This window comes from Cucurbita pepo, chromosome 2, assembly GCF_057944985.1.
Source record: "Cucurbita pepo subsp. pepo isolate OVF chromosome 2, ASM5794498v1, whole genome shotgun sequence".
Classification (NCBI taxonomy): domain Eukaryota; kingdom Viridiplantae; phylum Streptophyta; class Magnoliopsida; order Cucurbitales; family Cucurbitaceae; genus Cucurbita; species Cucurbita pepo.
The window spans coordinates 16,096,356-16,117,925 of record NC_141799.1 but is presented as its reverse complement, the minus strand read 5'-3'; the positions used below and the strand labels follow the sequence as shown (position 1 = coordinate 16,117,925).

At 35.3% G+C, this 21,570-nt stretch overlaps 2 protein-coding genes and 1 long non-coding RNA gene across 9 annotated transcripts; 1 reads left to right on the top strand and 2 right to left on the bottom strand.

Annotated features, from left to right (window-relative positions):
- Window positions 1-1,579: 1,579 nt before the first annotated feature.
- On the bottom strand, window positions 1,580-4,482 carry LOC147793748 (uncharacterized). Its single transcript, XR_015419955.1, has 3 exons — window positions 3,711-4,482; window positions 3,406-3,597; window positions 1,580-2,508 (listed from the first exon to the last, which is right to left on the bottom strand). It is a non-coding gene; the product is annotated as an uncharacterized LOC147793748 (long non-coding RNA).
- A 447-nt stretch (window positions 4,483-4,929) lies between these two features.
- Window positions 4,930-12,181, bottom strand: LOC111788585 (uncharacterized). 3 transcript variants are annotated; one of them, XM_023668968.2, is made up of 10 exons: window positions 11,771-12,181; window positions 10,416-10,459; window positions 9,493-9,619; window positions 9,067-9,187; window positions 7,828-8,414; window positions 7,285-7,621; window positions 6,644-6,911; window positions 6,368-6,457; window positions 5,746-6,195; window positions 4,930-5,405 (listed from the first exon to the last, which is right to left on the bottom strand). In XM_023668968.2, the coding sequence occupies exons 1-10, from the start codon at window positions 11,943-11,945 to the stop codon at window positions 5,079-5,081; spliced, it is 2,526 nt and encodes an 841-aa protein (XP_023524736.2). In that variant the 5' UTR covers window positions 11,946-12,181; the 3' UTR covers window positions 4,930-5,078. The 3 variants fall into 3 exon arrangements, with proteins under 3 accessions (XP_023524736.2, XP_023524738.2, XP_023524737.2); XM_023668970.2 differs by having other exon boundaries at window positions 6,644-6,857; XM_023668969.2 differs by having other exon boundaries at window positions 6,644-6,908; window positions 11,771-12,180.
- Window positions 12,182-12,690: 509 nt separating this feature from the next.
- Window positions 12,691-21,159, top strand: LOC111788557 (polyadenylate-binding protein-interacting protein 3). Of its 5 annotated transcripts, none has more exons than XM_087121190.1 (15): window positions 12,691-12,994; window positions 14,229-14,386; window positions 14,477-14,638; window positions 14,752-14,849; window positions 15,103-15,290; window positions 16,817-16,994; window positions 17,093-17,326; window positions 18,170-18,297; window positions 18,429-18,486; window positions 18,581-18,617; window positions 18,921-19,225; window positions 19,386-19,529; window positions 19,767-19,865; window positions 19,962-20,024; window positions 20,619-21,159. In XM_087121190.1, exons 2-15 carry the CDS (start codon window positions 14,248-14,250, stop codon window positions 20,646-20,648), a joined length of 1,863 nt encoding a protein of 620 aa, XP_086977316.1. In that variant the 5' UTR covers window positions 12,691-12,994; window positions 14,229-14,247; the 3' UTR covers window positions 20,649-21,159. The 5 variants fall into 5 exon arrangements, with proteins under 5 accessions (XP_086977316.1, XP_086977315.1, XP_086977320.1 ...); XM_087121189.1 differs by having other exon boundaries at window positions 12,692-12,994; window positions 14,752-14,888; XM_087121194.1 differs by lacking the exons at window positions 12,691-12,994; window positions 14,229-14,386 and having other exon boundaries at window positions 14,498-14,638; window positions 14,728-14,849.
- The last annotated feature ends 411 nt before the right edge of the window (window positions 21,160-21,570 follow it).

Sequence of the window (21,570 nt, the reverse complement as noted above, 5' to 3'; positions counted from 1 at the left end):
TGAGCATAGTTCAATTAATTCAAGAATATAAAAACTTTCTCTATTAGATAATTTATATACATATTTGAATATTAGTTATAAATAAAATAATTATTTTGATTTTCTAGAATAATTTATATAAGGTTTTAAAAAATAATGTAAGCTCTTACAATAAAATAATACGTTGATAATTATGTGTCAAGGGTGAATGAAAAATATAAGTACACGTGAGCTTAAAAAAAGTTACCGTTTATGCATGGTATTCATGTAATAATAAAAATAATCGAATATATATAATTATAGTTAAAAGATAAAAAAAAAAAAAAAAAAAAAAAAAAAAAAAAAAAAAAAGTTTAAATTTTTACTTCCATACATATTAAACTAAAAAATTAATTATTATTCTTATTTGGAATTGGAGGGAGCTCATGTATGACAAGTGGATCCAAACTGGAAGGAGTGCCAGATTGTGAGTGCACACGTGGCATATTTAATTTTAGTTTTTTATTATTATTTGCTGGAATATTATTGAAATGTGTACGTACTCTTTATTCACACTACCCTGCGCCACACGGTGTGAGATTGTTTGCTTTTTCTAAATTTCAAATTTAAAACATAAAAAAATATGTATTTTTTATTTATTTAATCATATTATAAAGAAATACAAAATAATAAAATAAAACTAATTTACTTTGAGAATGGTCCCGATAATTAAATAATGCACAATTTAAACCGAAAGTAATTAAAAAAAAAAATAACTTGCTTGCATTTTATAATATTTTATCTTTTGTTTTGATATGGTTTTTTTTATAACAAAGTTTATGATCTCCTTTCCAAATCCTACGTTCAAATTAAAAAAAAACAAAAAGAAAATATTAGAAATATATATATTTTTTTCTTTTGCTCTCAAAATTTAATGTCTTTATCTTATAAGCTCAAAACGAGAGGTAACAAATCAAAGTGGGACTAGTTCGACTCAGATCTCGAATCAAAGTGGATTTATAACCAACTCAACTTTGAAAATTTATAGATAGATTAAAATCTTCACCACCGTACTATTTGAGAAAGAAGAGAGGGACAAAAACGTTGTATTCGACTATTTTTATTAATTAATTCTAATCTATAAGGCAGTGTGTATGTGTTTTTAAAAATACATAATAGGGGAAGAGTGTTTTACTAATGAAATAACCAAATTTGGCTTAAAGTGTGTGTTTTTTCCCACCACTTTTTGCTGTTTGAATCATAATTACCATAATTATTATCAATTAGCCTTCAATTAGTGGTGAATTAACACTTTAATAGCTTTAACATATATTAAAATTTTTAAACTTGGCTTAATCATTAGATGGTTGATTTATATGTGATTAAACCAGGAGACAAATTTTTTTTACCTATTAAGACATATCTTTAGTTATCATTTTTTTTAAAAGATAGATTATTATGGGCCACTTTTTGAAAGATCGCTAGGATCGTAATTCTTAATTTATACCATTATATATATGATATAAATATATTATTTATAAAAAAGAACTCTTTCGAGAATAATTCATATTCAACTTTTATTGATCGGGTCTATTGTTCTTTACGATGATACCCACCTCTATTTAGTGGAGGCTCCAATATCTCGTTACTTTAATGCTTTCAATGTATTAATAATTGTATACCATATATACATATGTATATGTATGTATGTACAAAACAGGGATGGACATGTAAAGGAAGTGGGAGAGAGAAAAGTTGATGTAGAAGGGTCGTTGGGCATTCTCCATTGATGTGAATCGAGAATATACAAGCGCATCGACAAACTAGCATTCAACTTACACGAATATGTATCTATTGTGGTAAGAAGTGGGTTCCATAGTTGTCTAAGATGTGTTGGATATGAACATATTGTGGAAACTAAAGCATGCATGGGGAAGAATCTTATCTTAGGATGATGAAAGATGGTGGAAAGAGAGGAGAATTGGTGTGCAGTCACTTCAGTTTTGTACGCGTACGTGTGGTTCTAGAGGGGCATATGTTGTGTAATGGGGTGGTGGTGGTGGTTCTTATTTGCATAATCATTGCACTCCTGCCCTTTTACCACCTTTTTAGAGGGCTTAGGGTTAGTTTGGTTAAGTAAAGGAATACCAAACCCTATGCCCCTAATGCATGTGATTTGATTATCCTAATAACCAATGCCACCGTGAGCACCCACCTAAAAAGAAACGAGTATTTTCATCTATCAACTCTTTATGTTCACACTATAAATAACTATTCACCGAGACTGTCAGTGTACCTACCTCATAACAACTATCGCTCGTAAGGATCTAAGTAAACTACTAGTCATATGGTGGCAATCTCCACAAATAATTTGTCGGTGATGTGACGACCCGGTATGAACAAATCTCTAATATTATCATCTTAATATCGAAATGTAAAAGAGAGAGAAGAAAGTAACCCTACCCATGTTTGAGCTTTCAACTGTGGATTTGCTTTTGTCTTCTCTCTTTCTCTCGTTTCCTCACATGCACCTTTTTCTCTCTCTAGTCCCTTCAAGCTCAAGGCAAATAAATCAATAATTATATGAAGCAAAAAGGTTGTAATTTCAGAAACCCAATTAATTAATTATTATCAGGCTCATATTAATCATGCCAATTAATTCTATTATTCTCTGATTAAATTTGTACAAGGGCCCGTTCTCAAAAGTGAACACAACACACACATTCTCAAAGTGAACACAACACACACAGGTTGCTTAGAGAGAGAAAAAGAGCTACAACCATTACATGGGGTTCAGAGTTCTTAAGCTAGGAAATTCCATTTTGAACCAAATAAGCTTTGAAAAAGAATGGGACTAAGATCGGATTCGTTTCATGTCATAATTTATGCATAAAAGAGAATTTAAAATTTCCAAATAGATTCCTTTCAGATCATAGATTGACAATTTCGAGAGCCCCCACTAAAAAATGGCCTTGGAAATGTGATCGTGAGAGCAGACAAAATGTAAAGACAAATAGTAACGTTCCTTCCACCAATTTGGATACAAATTTGTCAGTGGATGAACGACCAATTTGTCTCCCACCATCACCCTTACAATTCAACATATCATTGCCCACGCCTCACATCTCAAACACAAATTTACCCCAACGCAAATGTATATAATTTCAATTCATCTATACTTTTTCAGTGCAATCTCGAATGTTTGGTCTAAAATTTAGATTCTCATGGCTCCTAGAATGCATATTATTCCAATTCAAAACTCATATGATCAACAGTTACAGTGGAGTAGGGAACGTACGGACGGTCTGCTTATTATAATAGGCCAACGCAAAAGACACCAACACACACTCTAAAAAGTTATGAAGGGCACAGGCATCAGGTTGCCTTTGTCATCCACACAAGACTACTACAGTAGGAAAAAGCTATGAAAGAGTAAGGAAATCTAACCTCTTGGTTGTTGACAACTAATCACAAACAGTCCCCTGCAACTCAGAATGGATCATCCATTGCCATTGGAGGGATTCATGAGCTTTTTGCTGTTAACAAGCTGAACTTAGCATCACAGATTCATTCATTCATCCACTTCTGTCTGCCAAATAATTTACTAAAACAAAACGTTTGCATTGCATTTCTTCATACCTGCAATTAACATTGACAATAAGACAAGTTTTTGGAGTAGACTAGAATTCAAGAGAGTAATGATATCGTGACTGGTGCCTACAATAAAATTCCAGGTGGGACACTTATCCTACCTTGGGAAAATGACCTGTGTTCTTTTTTTTTTTTCTTTCCAACAAGCTGACAGCCATGACAAGAAATAAAATGAGATTGGGGTAAAAGAATAGAAACCAAAACAGGAGGAGCTGATTTGAAGTGCTGTTGAAGTTTTGAATGATGAACCTGTAAAGATATGTTTCTACTGAAAACATGGTGACAAACAGTACAAGGTAAATGCAGGAAAAATATAAACACAACTTTAAAACAGTTCTAAAAACTGCTCCACAAAAAGGACAGTACAGGATGCTTCTAAGCTTCTGATAAATGAGTAATGCATCAACCGTTAAAGCTAATGATTCTTTTTTTCTTTTTTTACTTTCATTTTTTCCAAGTGTTCCAAACTTCGAAGTGCCAAGATAAACATCACACAGATCCCCGAGGACATCGATTTTTGTACACATATCATATCAAGCCTTTGTCAAACTGATGATGATGGAAATACTTTGCACGATGTAATCCCTAGACTCTCTAGCAAAAAGAAAAAGCAAAAAAAGCGCAGATTCAAAATAGATGAGGTATATAGGGACTCGGATGTGTAGGGTTATGCTTTTTCGTGCAAAGCATGAAGATGATCGTAAGAAAAGAAAAGAAAAGAAAAGAAAAGAAAAGAGAGAAAAAAAGAAGACAATGTGTTTTGGCAATCCCAAGAAATTGAGCTGACAGTTCTATAACAAAAAATAAAGTAGAATTGAACAGGACAAAGTCCATGTATTCTGCACAAGGAACAAAGATAGAAGAATAAAGCATCTCACTCACCTCTTTTTCCTGATCACAACTGAAGTTACACGTATGGAAATGATCCAGAAACCAGTTGGTCACCTTCTCCTTTAGCAATCGGCACCTTACAAAATGAATACAATAATAATGGATTTAAATGTTCAAGACTTCACCTTTACCATTCTCTCACACAGGGCCACTTGGTAAATTGTACATAAAACTCCAAACCAACACTCTCACATTAAGAGGAAGAACAATGCTAGATGCAAATAACTTGGAATAGCTGCTGAGCATATTCCTAACGTCAAGTATTTTGTTTTTACCCACTGGTGTTGCGAGTTAGCTTTGTTTTATTCATCGGTACAGCTTTGTTGCTTAAGTTTTAAGTTTATCCAACTGTGTTGCTCTGTTATATCGTACATCACCTTGATTATTATAGCTAGCATGACAAATGGATAACAGAAACAGCAGATGAAATTGATGCAAATGGAGAAAACCGCATACTACATTGAATATGAGAAGGTTATCGATTACACATATGACAAAAATATAAAACATTTATGACTACTTCAGTCCCTTGTATGATAAAGGGGGTTAGCTTCACAGTTCTCTTGCTTCCCATTTCGCTAGAAATTAGTTGTCCAATTAAGATGACCCAACTGTGGCTGCTGGAAAGCACCAACTTGTGGCCCAGGGGTGGCACCAGCCACTCCAACATTACCACCCATCCCAGGCCCCATGTGATGAGGATTTCCAATAGGGGCAGGCTGTGGAGGTGGATGGTACAATCCGGGAAATTGCATGTGTGTAGACTGCGCACCGAAGGAAGCATGCCCGGTATGAGAAGGCAAATAAGCACCATGAGGAGTTTGCCCAGGCATGCTGTAATATGAAGCCGATTGCAAACCTGGAAGATCTCTTGGGTTTTGAATCCAAATTTCAGATGTCTCAGCCTGAAACAATAAATATACTAATATTTTAAACTACTTTATATTATAATAATAAAAGGATCTGACTGGCTTGAGAGCGCCTGATATCACGATAATCCAGATAAAACAAACATGCCAGTGTCATTTGCGTAAAGGTCATCTCCCCCAGGTCACAAAGTACGCAAAAACTTTTGCTAAACAAGGCCTTTTGGTGTTTTCAATCCCATTTCCTTCCTCTCCCCCTCTAAATAAAGAGATAGCACATTACATGCACCAACAAGCCACATGAAATGATATCAAGTTCACAAGTATGCATGTAAATACTAAAACCTATAGCCAATCCGTGGTAATGATAAGTACTAACCTGTGCATTCGGAACATAAAGGTTGCCATCTTTGTACTTGATTCGAGATGAATCTTCAAGTCCATTTGCACTCCCAACTACACCAGGAGCATTCATGGCAAACCCAGCAGGATTATTGAAGTTTCCAAACCCTGCCGGACTGCCAGCCGGAATAGTCTTAAACGGCTGGATTCCATACTTCAGGTTATTTGCATTCATGTGAGTACTACCACCAGGCATCACCAGGTAACTGTTACCGTTGGACGGATGAGGATATGCTGGGCTACTAGAATAACCAGGCATGGCCAATGGTGGAACAAAAACAGGAGATAGGAACTGTCGATATGGCATGAGATTTGAAAAATGGGAAACATGAACTTGTGGATACATCTGGGCAACAGGAGTTTGCTGCTGTTGCACCATAGGAATTGTTGATGTAGGGATGCTGCTAGTAGCATGAGAGTTAACCGCCTAGAGTCAGAGATTGAAAAGTGAGTGAACGAAACAATGCTACTTCGTGCAGTAGACTAAACTACTCCAGGAAGATGAAAACATTCATTACAACTATTTGAAGCTCAAAACATACATGGACCCAGAAGTTAATAAACACGACAGAAAACATTATGTAAACAACTAATCTTACCTCTTGAGACGGTAAGCCTTGCACCCTAACAGTTTCATCCACTGTTGGTCGAAAATAAGGTATGTCATAGCCAGTCTGTGGATCATACGCCTGCTCATAAAACCAATAAATATCAAGGAATGAAAAGGGTTTGCTTACAAAAAAACTAAGGGAATAGTAACGGCAACATTATAGTCTCTGGAACCACAAGCCTTTAAACCATTAATGCAGTAGGAATATAAAATATCTCAATTCTCAGCAGCTACATCAAAAATTAATAATCTAATGCAAACTCACCGAAAATCCAGGTAACTCAAAAGGATTTTGATGTTGTGAAGTGGGAACATATTTTGGACTTCTCTCTCGAACAATTCCAATCTCTGCATACGTATTTAGAGCCTGGGAACTAGAAGATTCTCTTTTATCTGCTGACTGAAGCTCAGTTGCTGTACCAGAATCTGGTGAATTAGACTCTGAACTGCGGACCTGATCATCCAGCAAATTGACCTGCCTGCTGCCAGAAGCATCATCAGTAGAGATCTCCGGAGCAGATATTGATTGACTGCTAAAACATTGCCAGATGGATAATATCAGTAAAAGAATAAAATTACAAGCATGAAGCGTGAATCCCATGAAAAAAAAAAAATAATAAATAAATCTTTCACAGATACTTGTCAGGTTATTTTATACTATTAATACTCAAAACTCCATGCCCCAAATCAGTTTGAAAGATATAGGAATGCTCAAAACTCCATGCCCCAAATCAGTTTGAAAGATATAGGATCTCATATAGGAATGCTCAAAACTCCATGCCCCAAATCAGTTTGAAAGATATTAATACTACACTAGGGAAACCTTTGAGTCGCGATGAATTACCTAGTGATACAATTTTAGTCAGACGGGCCTTAAAGATGGAGGAATATAAAATATATACAAACCTCGATGATGATTCTACACTCAATTCCTCTGGACCTCTAACGGCTTGCAATCCTGACAACAGACCTGTAGAAGAATCAAATTCTGCCCCAAAACTGCCGAAGACCAGTCCATATTGGTCATTATCAGGAACTCTAATATGCTCAGCTATGATAACGTTCTGGTTCTCATGAAGGTCTACTCTTGCAAGCTTGTCTTGAACATTAGCAGCTTCAGAAGGCAGCTCTCTGGACTCATCAGTAGGAGATTTGGATTTTGAGGGTGTTCCTATTACTCCAGGATTACTAGTGCTCAACTTCTGGCTGGACTTAGGTTTCCACTCCTTGTTATGCTGGGAAGCTGTATCAAAGACGATGGTAAACTCTATCCTAAAATTTGATGAATTCCTTAAGTAAACACACACAAATGGAAAAGAGGAGTACAGACATGCATGCTCGTCTAAGAAACACCATACAAAAAGTAAGGTAACTCAGTGTTTTTCTCCTTAAAACAAAAGTACAAAAAATTTAAAATTAAACTTTAAAAAAAGGAACACGCTACAATACCTTTCTGATGACCCATAGTTGGTTGGTGTTGCCTGCTGCTATGCTGATTATTTAACGTTGATCTGCTGCCTGCCAGGCCAGGAATCACGGATTCATTCATTTGACTAAGATGTTCGCCTTTAGAAATGGAGCCTAGTGGTTGAAATGAATCTGTAGAAGAACAATCCCTTCCAGTAACAGAATTTGTGAGAGACAGACTAGGTCCTGAAGACTGGTCTATGGAAATGTCTTTTAATTGCCTCCGAACACCTACTACCCCAACTTCACGTTTTATAGCTCCAACTGCAGCAGATGATCTAGAATCTGGGGATGGTACATGTACTGGATCTGTGGAAGAAGAATATAGACCAACAGCAGCACCATTTGACGCCAACACAGCAGAACGTTGCTCAGAATCATTCGGCTTCACTAAGTTCGTATCTGGAATAGAACTCAACATGGAAACTCCCACATCATCCCTTAACTCTTTCTGGAACATTTCAGTTGAATAACCATCTCGTTGATTGTTGGGATGTGAATCAGTTTTCCGGAAAGACACTTGTGATATCCTACCACCAGAGGGCCCCTGTGCTCCTTTTGGGTTGATACTGATGATGAATAAATAAGTAAAATTAGATGTCCAGACATTGAATTCAATTAATATTCAAATCAGATCAATGAACAGATTATTTTGAGGAAGAAGAAAGGGAAGTCAAGCCTCAAGATATTGACACAGAATAATCCACCTTAGAGAACCCAAAATAGGTTTCCAAGTCAAATGCTAAATTGAATATTCATCAGTGTAAAATGAACGTGCTTGACATGTTATTTGAAATTGAGCACATCAACACAATGCCATAAATACACAGAAGTCCAACATCTTTCAAGGCAGATAATGAACCCACGCATTACAAAATCACAGCACAGCTACTTGTTTAACATTGTTATTTGAAATTGAACACTTCTTCATGAAGGAAGAGGAGTTTTTGTAATAGCAAATCCCTTCATCAAAGATGACAAGAGAAAGGCTATAAAATAAGCCCTACAAGAAATACTTCCATCCTATCCTAACCACTGAAAGCACCTTCATTCCTCTCTAACCATTGTTTACAATTTAATTTAATACCAAAACAAGTGCAGTCGTGAGAAATAGATGTATATTTATAAAGGGTGAAACAAAAAATACTAAGCAAACTATAAAGTACAAAAAGGCTAAAAGAAGAAAAGACGAAGAAAAAGAGGAGAATAAATGATGCATACCCTGTTTTTGACACGGTTGTAGACAACTCATTGGTGGATATTGCCAAATGTGGAAGTGCAGGTTTTACTGTATTTCGATTAACTCTATTGTCTCTTACAATGCGGAACTCTTTGCTGATACCTAGATTATGTAAACTAATCATCAAGTAGTTCAATGAGCATATTAGAGCAAGAAAACCAATACAATAAGCATAATAAGTGCATGCCGATAAACCATAAATCCATTCAATTTTTTCATGTTCATCTCTGTTATGCATTATCTTTCTTCCGACTAAAATTAGGTGATGGAAAGGAGTGAAATCAAATTCTTTTGATTCTAAATGAGCAACCATAAGTGTGAACTTCATCAACAGGCTTCAAAAATAAGTTTAGAATCTGCAGCTTATAGTGCTTCAAGAAAAATAATAGGCAAAGATTAAAAAGTACCAGGCCAAGAACTTTTTGCATAGGCCCCTCTCCGGACATTACGGTCAGACAATGTATATACCTTTGTCCCTTGTCTCACATCCTCAGAATGTCTTTGCGCATCCAATGGACCTTTGTACCCCATGTTCTGAGGACACAACACGCCCACAACCTCAGTTTCTAGTTAATCATATTTCAAGGTAAACATTAAAAACTAGCAGCCATAAGAATTTTATTTTTAAAAAATGATTTCAAAGGGAATATAAAATGATATAGCTAGACACGAAATGAGCATGAGGAATACTGGAAGAAAAACTAAAACGGTCAATAACTCATAGCCTTGGTTTTTCTGTATCCGAACCGATTAGATCTATGGAATACGATCAGTCAGGAATTCAGGGCCTCTAGTATGGCAGACGGTTGCATAAAAAATTTAAAAAACATGACAGCAGTACTCTTCAGTGGACAAAACAACAAATTCTGAGAAGAGTAGAACAAATCTAGAATATTACTATTATGTCCAGAAATAAATAAATAAAAATTGCATACAGCAGAACAACCAAGATAAGTGAGTAGCTTCAAAAAAAGATGATGAAAAAAGTTGAAGAAAAAGGTTGAAGAAAAAGGTAATCACGTACGTTGTAATGAAAAATGATCATAATAATTTATGGAAGAAAGAATATACATGTGGGACTTATTTTGTGCTTATTATTACTCATAATAATTTTGTATTTAAAACTACATAATTCGACATTGCCACTATACCATCTCGGCCTTTCAAAACATCAGCCATTATCAAGGAAAAGACGCAATTTGTGAAGATATAATTTAAAACATGCTGTATAACTATATCATATCTGTTACTGACAGCTGGCTGCAATTACTATAGAGAAAAGACAAATGATGTTTATGGCTAACGAAGAAACCAAACTGCGTGATCATACCTCCTTCTTCTTATCTCTTCTTCTCTTCACTTCGCGAAATGGATCTGAAAAATAACTAGTATAATGAGATAACTGAATTTATATGTGATCGAAAAATATGACAGAAAAATTACAATCCATACAAATAAAAAGGCAGAAAAACGTACAATGAAATTATATATCCTTTTATACAACATATAAATTAAGTTCAAATCAGTGGCTTATTCTGGCTGATTACAGAACATCTCTATTTACTTGTACTGCTTTCTCTTCCACTTTCTTTCAAAAATTTCGATTTTTTATACCCAATATAAGTCGGCGCAACTAGTACATATAGATCATATGCATAGTACCAGAACATTGGTGTACCGGCATGGTTGGAAAACTAATGGCAGGCATAATTCCCAAAATATGAATAGTCAGTAATTCGTTGATCATATACCCTCTCGTTGAACATGAACCCACAGTGTCTTGGTTGAATCAACGTCATTTTTATTTGTGATGACTATTTTAAATTTGCTTTTCAAACACTAGAAGCAAGTATACTTTCCAAAACAGATAATTAGCTAAAAAACGAAGTGAAGGCAAAATAGGCATACATTCTCTACACACATCCAGCAAATAAATTAGATGCTAAAGACTTTCTCAAACTCTGCATTGAGCACTTGACCAAAAAAACTGGACGATGTCACGATGCAATGGTCGATACATAGTCCAATCTGGAAAACCAACTTAACTATCAAGTATCACCACACAAAAAAGATAAATAGCCATTGAAATTTTCTCAAGTTGTATAACAAAAGACAGAATCTAGCTAACGAACATAAGATGAACTGATACGAACATGGAGGGGAAAGAATCGCGTAAACTGAAAATTTCCTCCCAACTAATTGATGTCGCCAAGTGACTGCTAATTTCTCAGTGCAATCAACAAAATGATTTAAAAATTCAGGTAATTAATCAATCGTGGTAAATGAATAACATAATAACACAAAACTAGACTCGACTGTATCACCGGTAAAAAATTATCAGCTAGTTTCTGAAAATTAACGCAACTGGGCAACTTGCCACGGTGGGGTGGAAAACATCATCGTTAAATGACTTCCTAAATCATCAAAAACAAAATTTTGAATTTCCCACTGCCCCAACAGAAGGAGCGTGCGCCCATTGTCCCAGGCAAAACACGCGACCCCCAAAATTAAAAATAAAAATACACAAAACAAAGCAAAACAAAAACACCCAACGAAAGAATGTGGGTCATCTTCACGTCTTAAGAACAATGAACTTTCTTAGCGCAAGGAGCATTGCAAACCATGAAAAAAGAAAAAAAAAAAAAAAAGCAAAGAAAATCAAGCCAAGAGTGACGAAAGAAATACCTTGGTTGAGCAACTTCTGCGCAGTTTCATTAGGATCCATATTGGTTTCCTTGAGAGTTGTGTATATATCAGCATCGGAGTGGTCGCCCACGATCTCTTTAATGGATTGGATGGTTTTCCGGACGCGAGCCGGGAGTATCTGAGTACCACCTTCGATTCTCAAGCCAGATACCATTTCCGACGGTATGGCGAAGGAGAAGCAAAGGAATAGTATGCGAAAACGAAAGGGATACTGATAATTAACGGCGAAGAAGGCTACAAATCAGACGGTTATACAGAATAGTTGAAGAAAGAAGGAAAATTTTGAATTAGGGTTTGCATTCGATGAAAGTCCAAGAACAGAGGACGGCTTCGGAGGGGGAGGGGTTTGGAACCAAGGGTTTTGAAAACGTTTTAACCCTCCCTCTTCAACGACGAGACATTGGGTTCGGCTTCATGAAAGTCGTTGCTTATATTTTTATTACCGTATACATCCTCCAACTTTGTCAAAATTGCAAAAAAGCCCCCTCGCCGTCAAGGATTAGGTACATTTATCTAAGATTTAAATAATAGTATATATACATTTAATATATTTTTTTAATTCATTTCTTAATCATAAAGTTGATTTTTGCATTTTTCAAAAATGAAATTGAGAGTAATAAAAAATTTATAATTTAATAAACACTTTTACAGTTGAGCGATCTGTTGGACACAAAAATTGAAAGTTGAAATACCTCTAACTTGTTGATCGATAATCAAACCTTTAAGATGTTGATCGATAATTGTTCGAAAAGTTCCTATAATTCAACCTAAATAATTTAATAATCTTATGAAAGAAAGAAAAGGGGACAAAATTGAATCAACAATGTCCTATAATTCTATTTCTATCCCCAAACAAATTTAGTCCGCCAAAGAATCCTTAAATGCCAGCGCAGTCTACCCTTTTGCGCCCTTTCTCACACCCGAATATCTTTTTTCTTCCATAGCTTGGAGCCCGCAACTCTCTCCTTCTCTCTCTCTCTCTCTCTCTCTGCGGTCTCTTTCTCATCACCATCCTTGATCTCTCTATCTCTCTGCGTTCGTAGCACCACAAACAAACCCTAATTTTTACCCCAAGGAAGCAAGCAGCGTCCCTTCCTCGTCAGCACACTTCCATAAACCCTAACTGAATACACCGTCCCGGTTTTCATCCGCGGCTCTCTTTTTTTTTGCAGCTAATTTAATTGTTTCCTCGCGTCTATTCAGGTGAGGATCATGTTTTGGATGTTGTAGTTTTGATTTCGTTTCTTTTGCTTCTTTCTGCTCTGGAGTTGTTGGTATTTTCTGTTTTCTCTATTGGAGCTTCAATTTCTAGGGGATTTGGTTTTTAGTGGCTTGGCATCTTTTGGATGATTTAAGAAAACGGACGATAAAATTGGAAAGAATATTGAAGTAAATAGGTTCGAGGTTCACTTTCATGAGCTGCTTGTTGAAGTTTTTCAATTTACCTTCCGGCACTTGGTAGATTTATAAACTTTGAATTGTTAATTTCTCCTGTTTCGGTTGCATTTTCTTGCGGAAACATGATTTGATTTGATTTTATCGTTATTTTTCATTCCTTATCCGAATAATTCTACTATTCTTGTTTTCTTTTTGTTGTGTTATCAGTAGTACTATTTTTCACGATCCTGCTGCTAGACGTCGTTTAGTTTGCTCTGTCTTCGAAATTGGTGTTTCGAAGTCGGAGAGATATTGCATGCGTGGACAGTAAACTTTACCGTAAGTTCGGTAATTTAATCGATTTCACATCCATTCACATGTTTCTCTTTTAACACGTGCTTGTTTTAGACCGCAAGATGATTGGCATTAATAAGAAAGTAGATTAATGTTTTTTCAATGTTGATCCGTTGTCGAGTTCTTTAATTGCATCTACTTTGTTCGATTTATATTTAGTCAATATTTCGTATGTGATATCATCTTCCTCAAAACTTATACTGACTTTTAATAGATAGCGCAACTTAATGTCATAATTACGTAAATAACAATTGTTTTGTTATTTCCACTAACATAGTACCTAATGGTTAGGTTATAAAAGTCATGTTTTTTAGTAAGACAAGGGTTTTCACTGATTATACGTAAAAAAGAAAAGAAAAAAAAAAGGACCAATAGAAAACTTCTTCGCGACTACAACTTACATCTTTTTTTTTTGGTACACCGAGGACATGTCGCAAATTTAAGTCAGTCCCTGAATTTCCTTCAATTCCATAAGAATTCTACTATTTTTCTAGAGCTTAACCAGATGATTTTTGTCTGCCTCTTCTCAATATGGCACTAGAAAATCATAGTGGTGCTGGTAGTTTGTTTCAATAATTTCTAAGGGCTAATGATCTTCCAGAATATTCTGCGTGTTACTTATGCATAGGAAGCATGATATTAATTCAAACACATTAATGATTTTGGCAGAAAAATGACCCCCTAAATTTTGTCCTTCACTCAATAGGTTCTGGATTGCTACTGATATGAATCTACAACAATCCATACATTCCAAGCTTTCTGCTAATGGTTTTGGACGTCGTAGAGGCGATAGGGATGTAGCAGCTAAGTTTGTGAATAAATTTCAGCCAGGAAAGTCGAATCCCAGCCGATTAACTAATGCAAGTGAGTTTCATTTACAAGTTCTTTTATTTATTTATTTTTAAGAAAATGTGTTCTACTTGATATTCCTCTCTCTAATATTTGTTTATACAGGAGCACTGGCTGGCAGCAAAGACGAAAGTTTTGGGAGTTCCTCTGGTGATAGATTAGTGTATTTAACAACATGTTTTGTTGGGCAACATGTAGACGTTCAGGTTAAAAATGGATCTATGTACAGTGGAATATTCCATTCAACCAATGCTGAAAAAGATTTTGGTATGTTCTCAACCAATGCATTTGACGAGCAGCTTTGTAACCATTTTTTTATCATCATCTGTAATTTTATGGTTTGGTGCCTCCAGCAGTGTTTATTTGAACCTTATTTTCAGGAATTATATTAAAAATGGCACACTTGACAAAGGATACTTCTTCTCGGGGGCAGAAACCCATTGGAGACTCTTTGATTCAGGCACCTTCCAGGACTTTGGTAATACCAGCTAAAGAACTGGTGCAAGTTATAGCTAAGGTTCAGCTTTTGCAAGAGTCTTAATCTTTTGTTCCACTTTTGTGATAATATCATGCGGTTGTGTGATTTCTTTTATAGTATATCGATGGAATATTATGTTAATAACTGATGACCATGAAAATTGACTATTAATGTGTGGTTTCTCATATCCATTTTTTTTTTTTTTTTCTCTGTCTTCAATAATCTGAACATTATGCAAAACAATTGATTCCAGGATGTGACTGTTACAAAGGATGGACTGTCAAATGAAGTTCATAATGAAAATCAGGAACTTTTGATAGACTCTTTTATTTCACATTCTTGTCACGTTGAAGCAGAAAGAGAATTGAAACCATGGATACCTGATGATGACAGCCCTCAATTTCCTGAACTGGATAGCATCTTTGACTGTCCATGGAATAGGTTATTATGCACTTCCCTGAGACCTTGTTTACTTATCTTTTCTTTTGGAAATTATCTATTCATGTGGAGTTCCCCTGTAATGTGATTGCAACCCATTCATTCCCCGCATTTACTTATTTTTCTATCAAGTCGATTTACTTTTGCTCATTTAGGCCCAAACTGGAACCATGCTAGTCATTTTATTTCATAACTACGTCCAAATTACATAAATACACAGCATTGTTTATTCCTGAAGTTGGGATATTTTATATTCTATGTGTTGAGGAATTTTAATCCCAATGGTACCCCTGTAGTGTAAGAGATTATAGACTCAGATTCTATGTTGTGCTTCTTTTGCACAGCTCATTTTAGGATTCCTGAGACCTTGAGTTTTTTTCTTCCTTACATGGTTCTTGCTCCACTTTTGCAAACAAACGTTGAGAGCTAAAGTGCACTTCAGCTTTATCATTTTCTTGATTCGTTGGTGGTGTGGGAAGATTAATTTCAATGATCTCATTCTGGAAGCAAGTTTCCTCCTGCCTTATTTGTGTAATGTTGTGTGGAAGGATCTTGATCATGGCTCTGCCATTGTCCCTTCATATCTTTTAGCTGAGGCCCATATTTATCATTAAGATCAAATTTCCTTTTGGGTTATTGGGCTTTTGCCATTTATTTGGCATATGGTTGAAGAGAGTTGGCTTATCTCTTGGATTGTGCCCCTGGTATGATGACTATATGGAATTGAGCTCGGTGCATAGTTTTTTAGGGCTTCATTTTGGGAATTTTCCGAATTTTCACTTTCTAGCAAGCGAGGGTACGCTGGTATATCTTTCTAGTGATTTTTTTTTTTTTTTTTTTTTTTTTTGTTAGATAATTTATGTAGTCTCCCACTCTTTCATGTAAATTATTTCTTTATGAACTACTTCGTCCTTTCCATTTTTAATTTAAAAACTATTATTACAAAAAAAAGAAGGGTAGAACTTGTGAAGTGTTATTATTAGTGTTGAATGATGTTGTGTCATTTTCTTTTTATATCCATCATCAAGTAATTGATCTAGTACAATAATTTTGTGAACGTTTGGACCTATCAGCTACAGCTTGTTCGTCTACGTATCTTTAAAACAAATATTTTTTCACAAAACAATGTCATTATTGGCAGAAAAAAAAAATAGTATGACAAAGTTGGATGCAAAAATTAAATGCATTTTATGGGCTTGAGTTTAAGGCATATTTATCTTCATGAATTTCTATATTTTTTAATTTTAAGCTTTTGATGATGGATGGGTGTCTATAGCTCGTGTCTGAGGTTTATTTTGTTTATTTATGTGATTGTTCTCATTGGTTACTTAGAATTTAGCAATGAATCTCCAAGGGTATAATTGCAGGTAATCTTATATTCTTACAGGGGTGTCTTATTAGGTATGGAACGTCAGTTCCTGAAGCAGTTAATATAACTTTTGTATATGTTTCTTGTAAGGTTTTTACATTACTTTTGTTTCATTCTTATATATAATTTTAAATGTGCTTCATGCTGTTGCTTGTTTTAGAAGTTGGGATCAGTTTGAAGCTAATGAAAAACTTTTTGGAGTCAAAAGCACTTTTGATGAAGAACTTTATACCACAAGGCTTGAGAGGGGCCCTCAAACAAGAGAGTTGGAAAAGGAAGCTTCAAGGATAGCTAGAGAAATAGAGGGTGAGGACACTGAAGATCTTCATTTAGCAGAGGTAAGGTAGTTTTTGACATCTGATTGCATTTCTCGGGCATAGAATTTGAGTAAACTTTTCTGGAACTCAATATTTTGCCTTCTATTGTGTTTAAACAGGAAAGAGGCATTGACCTCCACGATAAGTTTGATATTGATGAGGAAACTAGATTCTCTTCTGTTGTTCGTGGGAAGGTGGCTGATGATAGTGGATATGATGAAAATGAAGAAATATCATTCAATTCACGTAATATGGAAACCTTTGGGGGGTCTTCTGGCTCTGACATTATGTTTGCAGGCACATTCTCTGGAAAATGCAGTGATGTAGCTTCTGTCTCAGGCTCTTCATCATTGGTATTTCTTCAATTAGCTTTTATTATAATCTCCTTGTGATTTCAATTCTTCAGTATCTTGATCAGATATCTTTTGGAAAATAGTGGTGGCTGTTTTAATCTGTTAACCTAGTCTGTTTTACATTTTTCTGGGACATGTAACCTCCAATGGATAATCATTCCAAAAATCTGTGTTTGAATGCATGAAGATTAACTTTTAATGATCCACGGCTCAATTTTTTTTTTTTTTTTCTATTCTCAAATATATGAAGGAAAATATTACAATAGTTAACGACCTGACTTGAACAGGATCTGTTTTATAGGTTGTATAAATGTGTCCTTGAGTTCTGAACATATTACAATATTTATACTCTTCCCTATGGAAATCATGTCATCTCATATCTTCAAGCCTAAGCATCTTATTATTACTATTTAGGCTTATCTGACCAGTTTTTCATATATTTAAAAAAAAAAAAAAAAAAAAAAACTGGATGAAGGCTTGGAATATCTTGATATATAATTTTACCTAGCTCAAGTTATTAGTTTTTATTTTTTAAAAAAAGTAAATATATAATAATGACAGCATAAACACTTCAAATTCCAAGAACTCATTCCGTTATCTGGACAATTTAGGTTTACTATAACTTCGCCCTTGCATAACGTTCTGTATTTCTATGATTAGTAAAACTCAAAATTTGATAAGTTGTCTCAAGTTGGTGTTGTGGATAGTTTGTTTGGTTATTTATCCTGCTTGGTATATATTCTGCTGTAAACAGTTAACTTGAAAATAGATTTTCTTGTAGATGTTTTATAATCTTTTCTTGTCTCTAGAGATGAATGAAGGCTAACTTGTCCTGGTTTGCAGAATCAAGCACAACCCTTTCAGACAAATATTGGTGTAGATCTATCCAGATCTACTCCCATTAATCATGCCAGACAGCTGGCATCTGAAACATCGTGCAAAAGTTGGCCTACTTTGGAAATTGAAAGCAGGTTTTTACTTTTACAATACTACAGTATTTTTAGGAGGAAAATGGATTTACCGTCTCAGTATTGAATGATACTTTTAGACGCCATGATTCATGATTGTGGTTGAATTTCTGGTTTGAACATCTGAAATATAGGATCCAAGACAAACATTATGGGGAGAATGATGCAGAGGAGTCTGTGGAAAAGGACAGGGTAAGGTTTTAAAATAGCATTTGTAGAATCTCTGCTTTGCTGCTTGTTGTATAGTTTTTTAGGATTTACTGGTTCCATTTTTCTATTATTGCAGCAGGCAGCTAATGACTCTCAATTTGCAAAATGTGACGGTGAGCCATTTTCTGTATAATTCCTAGCTTATACCTTATTAGAATGCTGTTATTATTTTGATTTGACGAGTTAAAGTGACATGTATCACATGCTATTAGTGGCCATAGTCAATCTGTCTAGAAAAAAAATTGTATTTTCCATTTCCATTTTTTTTTTCTGGGTAATTTTCTCTTGCTGGTCTATGCGTTGCATTGTTTATCGCATTCAACATGCGGAATGTTCCCTAAATTTACCAAGAAGTTTGACTTTTTTCAACTTGTTAATACTTGCCGCTAATTGCAATTTGGTGATGGAAACAATAGATTTGCAGTCATTAAAGAAAGATGGACCTGATGAAGGGATATTGTCTGATGTTGCCTTGCGTGCTCCATCTTGTGCTTCATCAAAGCATAATGAGAAGCTAAATCCTCCTGCACTATCTGATGATCCAGAATCTGGAAAATCTCGTGGAGAAGTTCAAGTGTTGAACCCTACTGGACGACCTGGTAGTTCCAGATCACTGAATTCTGATGGTGCTGCTGGTACTTCCAGTGGTCCTGTGTTATCTCCTAGCTCATCAATAGGATCACTCTCCTCTGAAAAGTCAACCCTTAATCCTCATGCTAAGGTATTTCTGATTTTTTTTTTTTTTTTTTTTGCTGGGTTTGTCGAGCAAGTCAAAGACAATAGGCTTATAACCATGACAACCATGAAGTTTTATAGTTCGTTGCAGCTAAAAACTAATATGTTCGGCTCTTCTTTTATGTTTTGCCTACTATTGTGAATAGGAATTTAAATTCAATCCTAATGCAAAGAGTTTCACCCCATCTCAAGCACCTGTTAGGCCACCTTCACCAGCACCTGATGGTTCCTTCTACTACCAGAGCAACATGCCTGCAGTACCTATGCATGGGATGCCTTATGGTGTTGGTGTAAGTACATGTATATATTGTCTTCTTCTGTTGTTTCTCTTGAAAAATTAGCATACATTAAATATAATTGTATTTGCATTTATATGAATGCCTTTTTCTTAGCTGTTGATCTGTCATATCTGCTGGAATCTGCTACTTCGTCTAGATCTTATGGATCTTGACCTTTTCCGATGGTGTGAAGATTTATGATTGATGCACTTCTTCTGTAATAGTTCCCAACTTTTCATGGTTTTGCAGATTGGACCTTCATTTGCAGGTCATCAGCCTGTTGTATTTAACCCAATGGTTGCGCCAATGCAGTCACCACATGCATATGTACAGCCAAATGGACCTCAAGTATGGTTACTGAAATATGAAGTTATTACTTTCTTAATCTCTTTTTTTCAAAGGCAAAGTTGCTGTACATTACAATTTTTGTTCTTTTGAATGCAGTATGCACAACCCATGCTTCTTGGCCACCCCAGGCCTGCCATGTACATGCTGGGCTACCAACCTGTAAGAGTCCATTGATTGTCTTGATACCTTTTGGTTTTATTGTTGCCTTTTAGATTTTGCTTCTAGATCTTTTGGTTTTATTTCTGCCTTTTAGAACATGAGGTAAAATACACTTTTGGTCGCAAGACTTGAACTTGGATTTACAAACCTGTCCCTTCTGGTCTTTTTGATTGGAATTGAGTTTCTACTTGGTCATTTGAGGCTTCAAAAGTGACATTATGGGTGTTGGATGTTTGAATTTGATTTATAATTATTCCTTCAGATTTGAAATTGGTTTCTAAGTGATCCTTGGTAGAGTTGATGTTAGTTGAGTTAATGAACCGATGATGTGGGAGTTAAACGTGGATTGATGGTATGCGTTTCTTAAATAAGTTACTTGGGCATCAAATAAAAACCAATTTCAAACTTAAGGAACAAATTAAAAATCAAATTTGAAAATTGGAGATCAAATGTGTCACAAGTTCAAGACCAAATAGAAACTCAACTCAAATCTCAAGGACCAAAAGTGTTGAGTGTTGTGTTTATATCTCGTTCCCATTCATCCTGCTCGCCTTATACAGATTTTGAGGATTTTTTTTCTATTTGTACCAACAGGAAATGCCATACAAGGGGCGCGAGTATTAAACAGTCCCTCGGATGCTGCTATGCAGTTTTACTGCTTTGTATTGGATTCTTCTAAGCTCTTCGGACGCATTGCTTTGAACTGAACTGACAAGGAAAATGATTGGAAATATAGACACGATGTTGGGAGGGGAGGGGAGGGGAGGGGAAGGGGGTGTCGCTCGCTTGGTATGGGGAGGAGTTAATTTCTTTTAGTTGAATCACTTCTTTCCTCATCCCATGAATTTGATTTAGTAGATTTAAAAAAAATTAAAAAATTAAAATAGCCACCAATCACATCACATTGTTTCTGTTCTTTTATTTATTAATCAACAGTTAGATGTTTGGGGGTTTTGTTTGTTTATCTATCTTCCGAGTCTACAACATTTTGCATTATATCTTCTTTGTGTTCAGCATACAACTGATAATAGTTGAAATATCTTAATCCTAACTTTTAGGTGTGCTATAAAAAGCTTTCGCCGGGGCAGACCAGGCCATGTATTACATTGAAATGCAAACTTTGTTATTTCGTTCCCTTGTTTAGGCATTTTAATTTTACCTTGGATTTGTTACTTACATTTATCCAATTGCTTGTAGAGTTAGTGTTGTCAAATTGGGTTGGTTAAGCATCATCCGGCGTACAACATTGGAGTATTGTGGGATGAGCTTTGTAATTTCCTAGCTTTTTCCTTTAACTTTGATGATGATCTTGTTCAAAATCTTTTGAAACTTTGATTGTTGTTTCTAAGATAAGATCTTCATTATGTTTGGTTAGTATAACAATGTCGAGACAAAGTTATTTTGAGAATTACGTTGATGGTATGAAAAGAAGCATTATGCATTCGGGCTGTTGGTGGTCTTCAGTTTTCATATTTGAGACAGAATTTGAATATGAAAATGTTTGGAAAAACACATCAACATTGATGAGTAAGTTTTGATGAAAGAA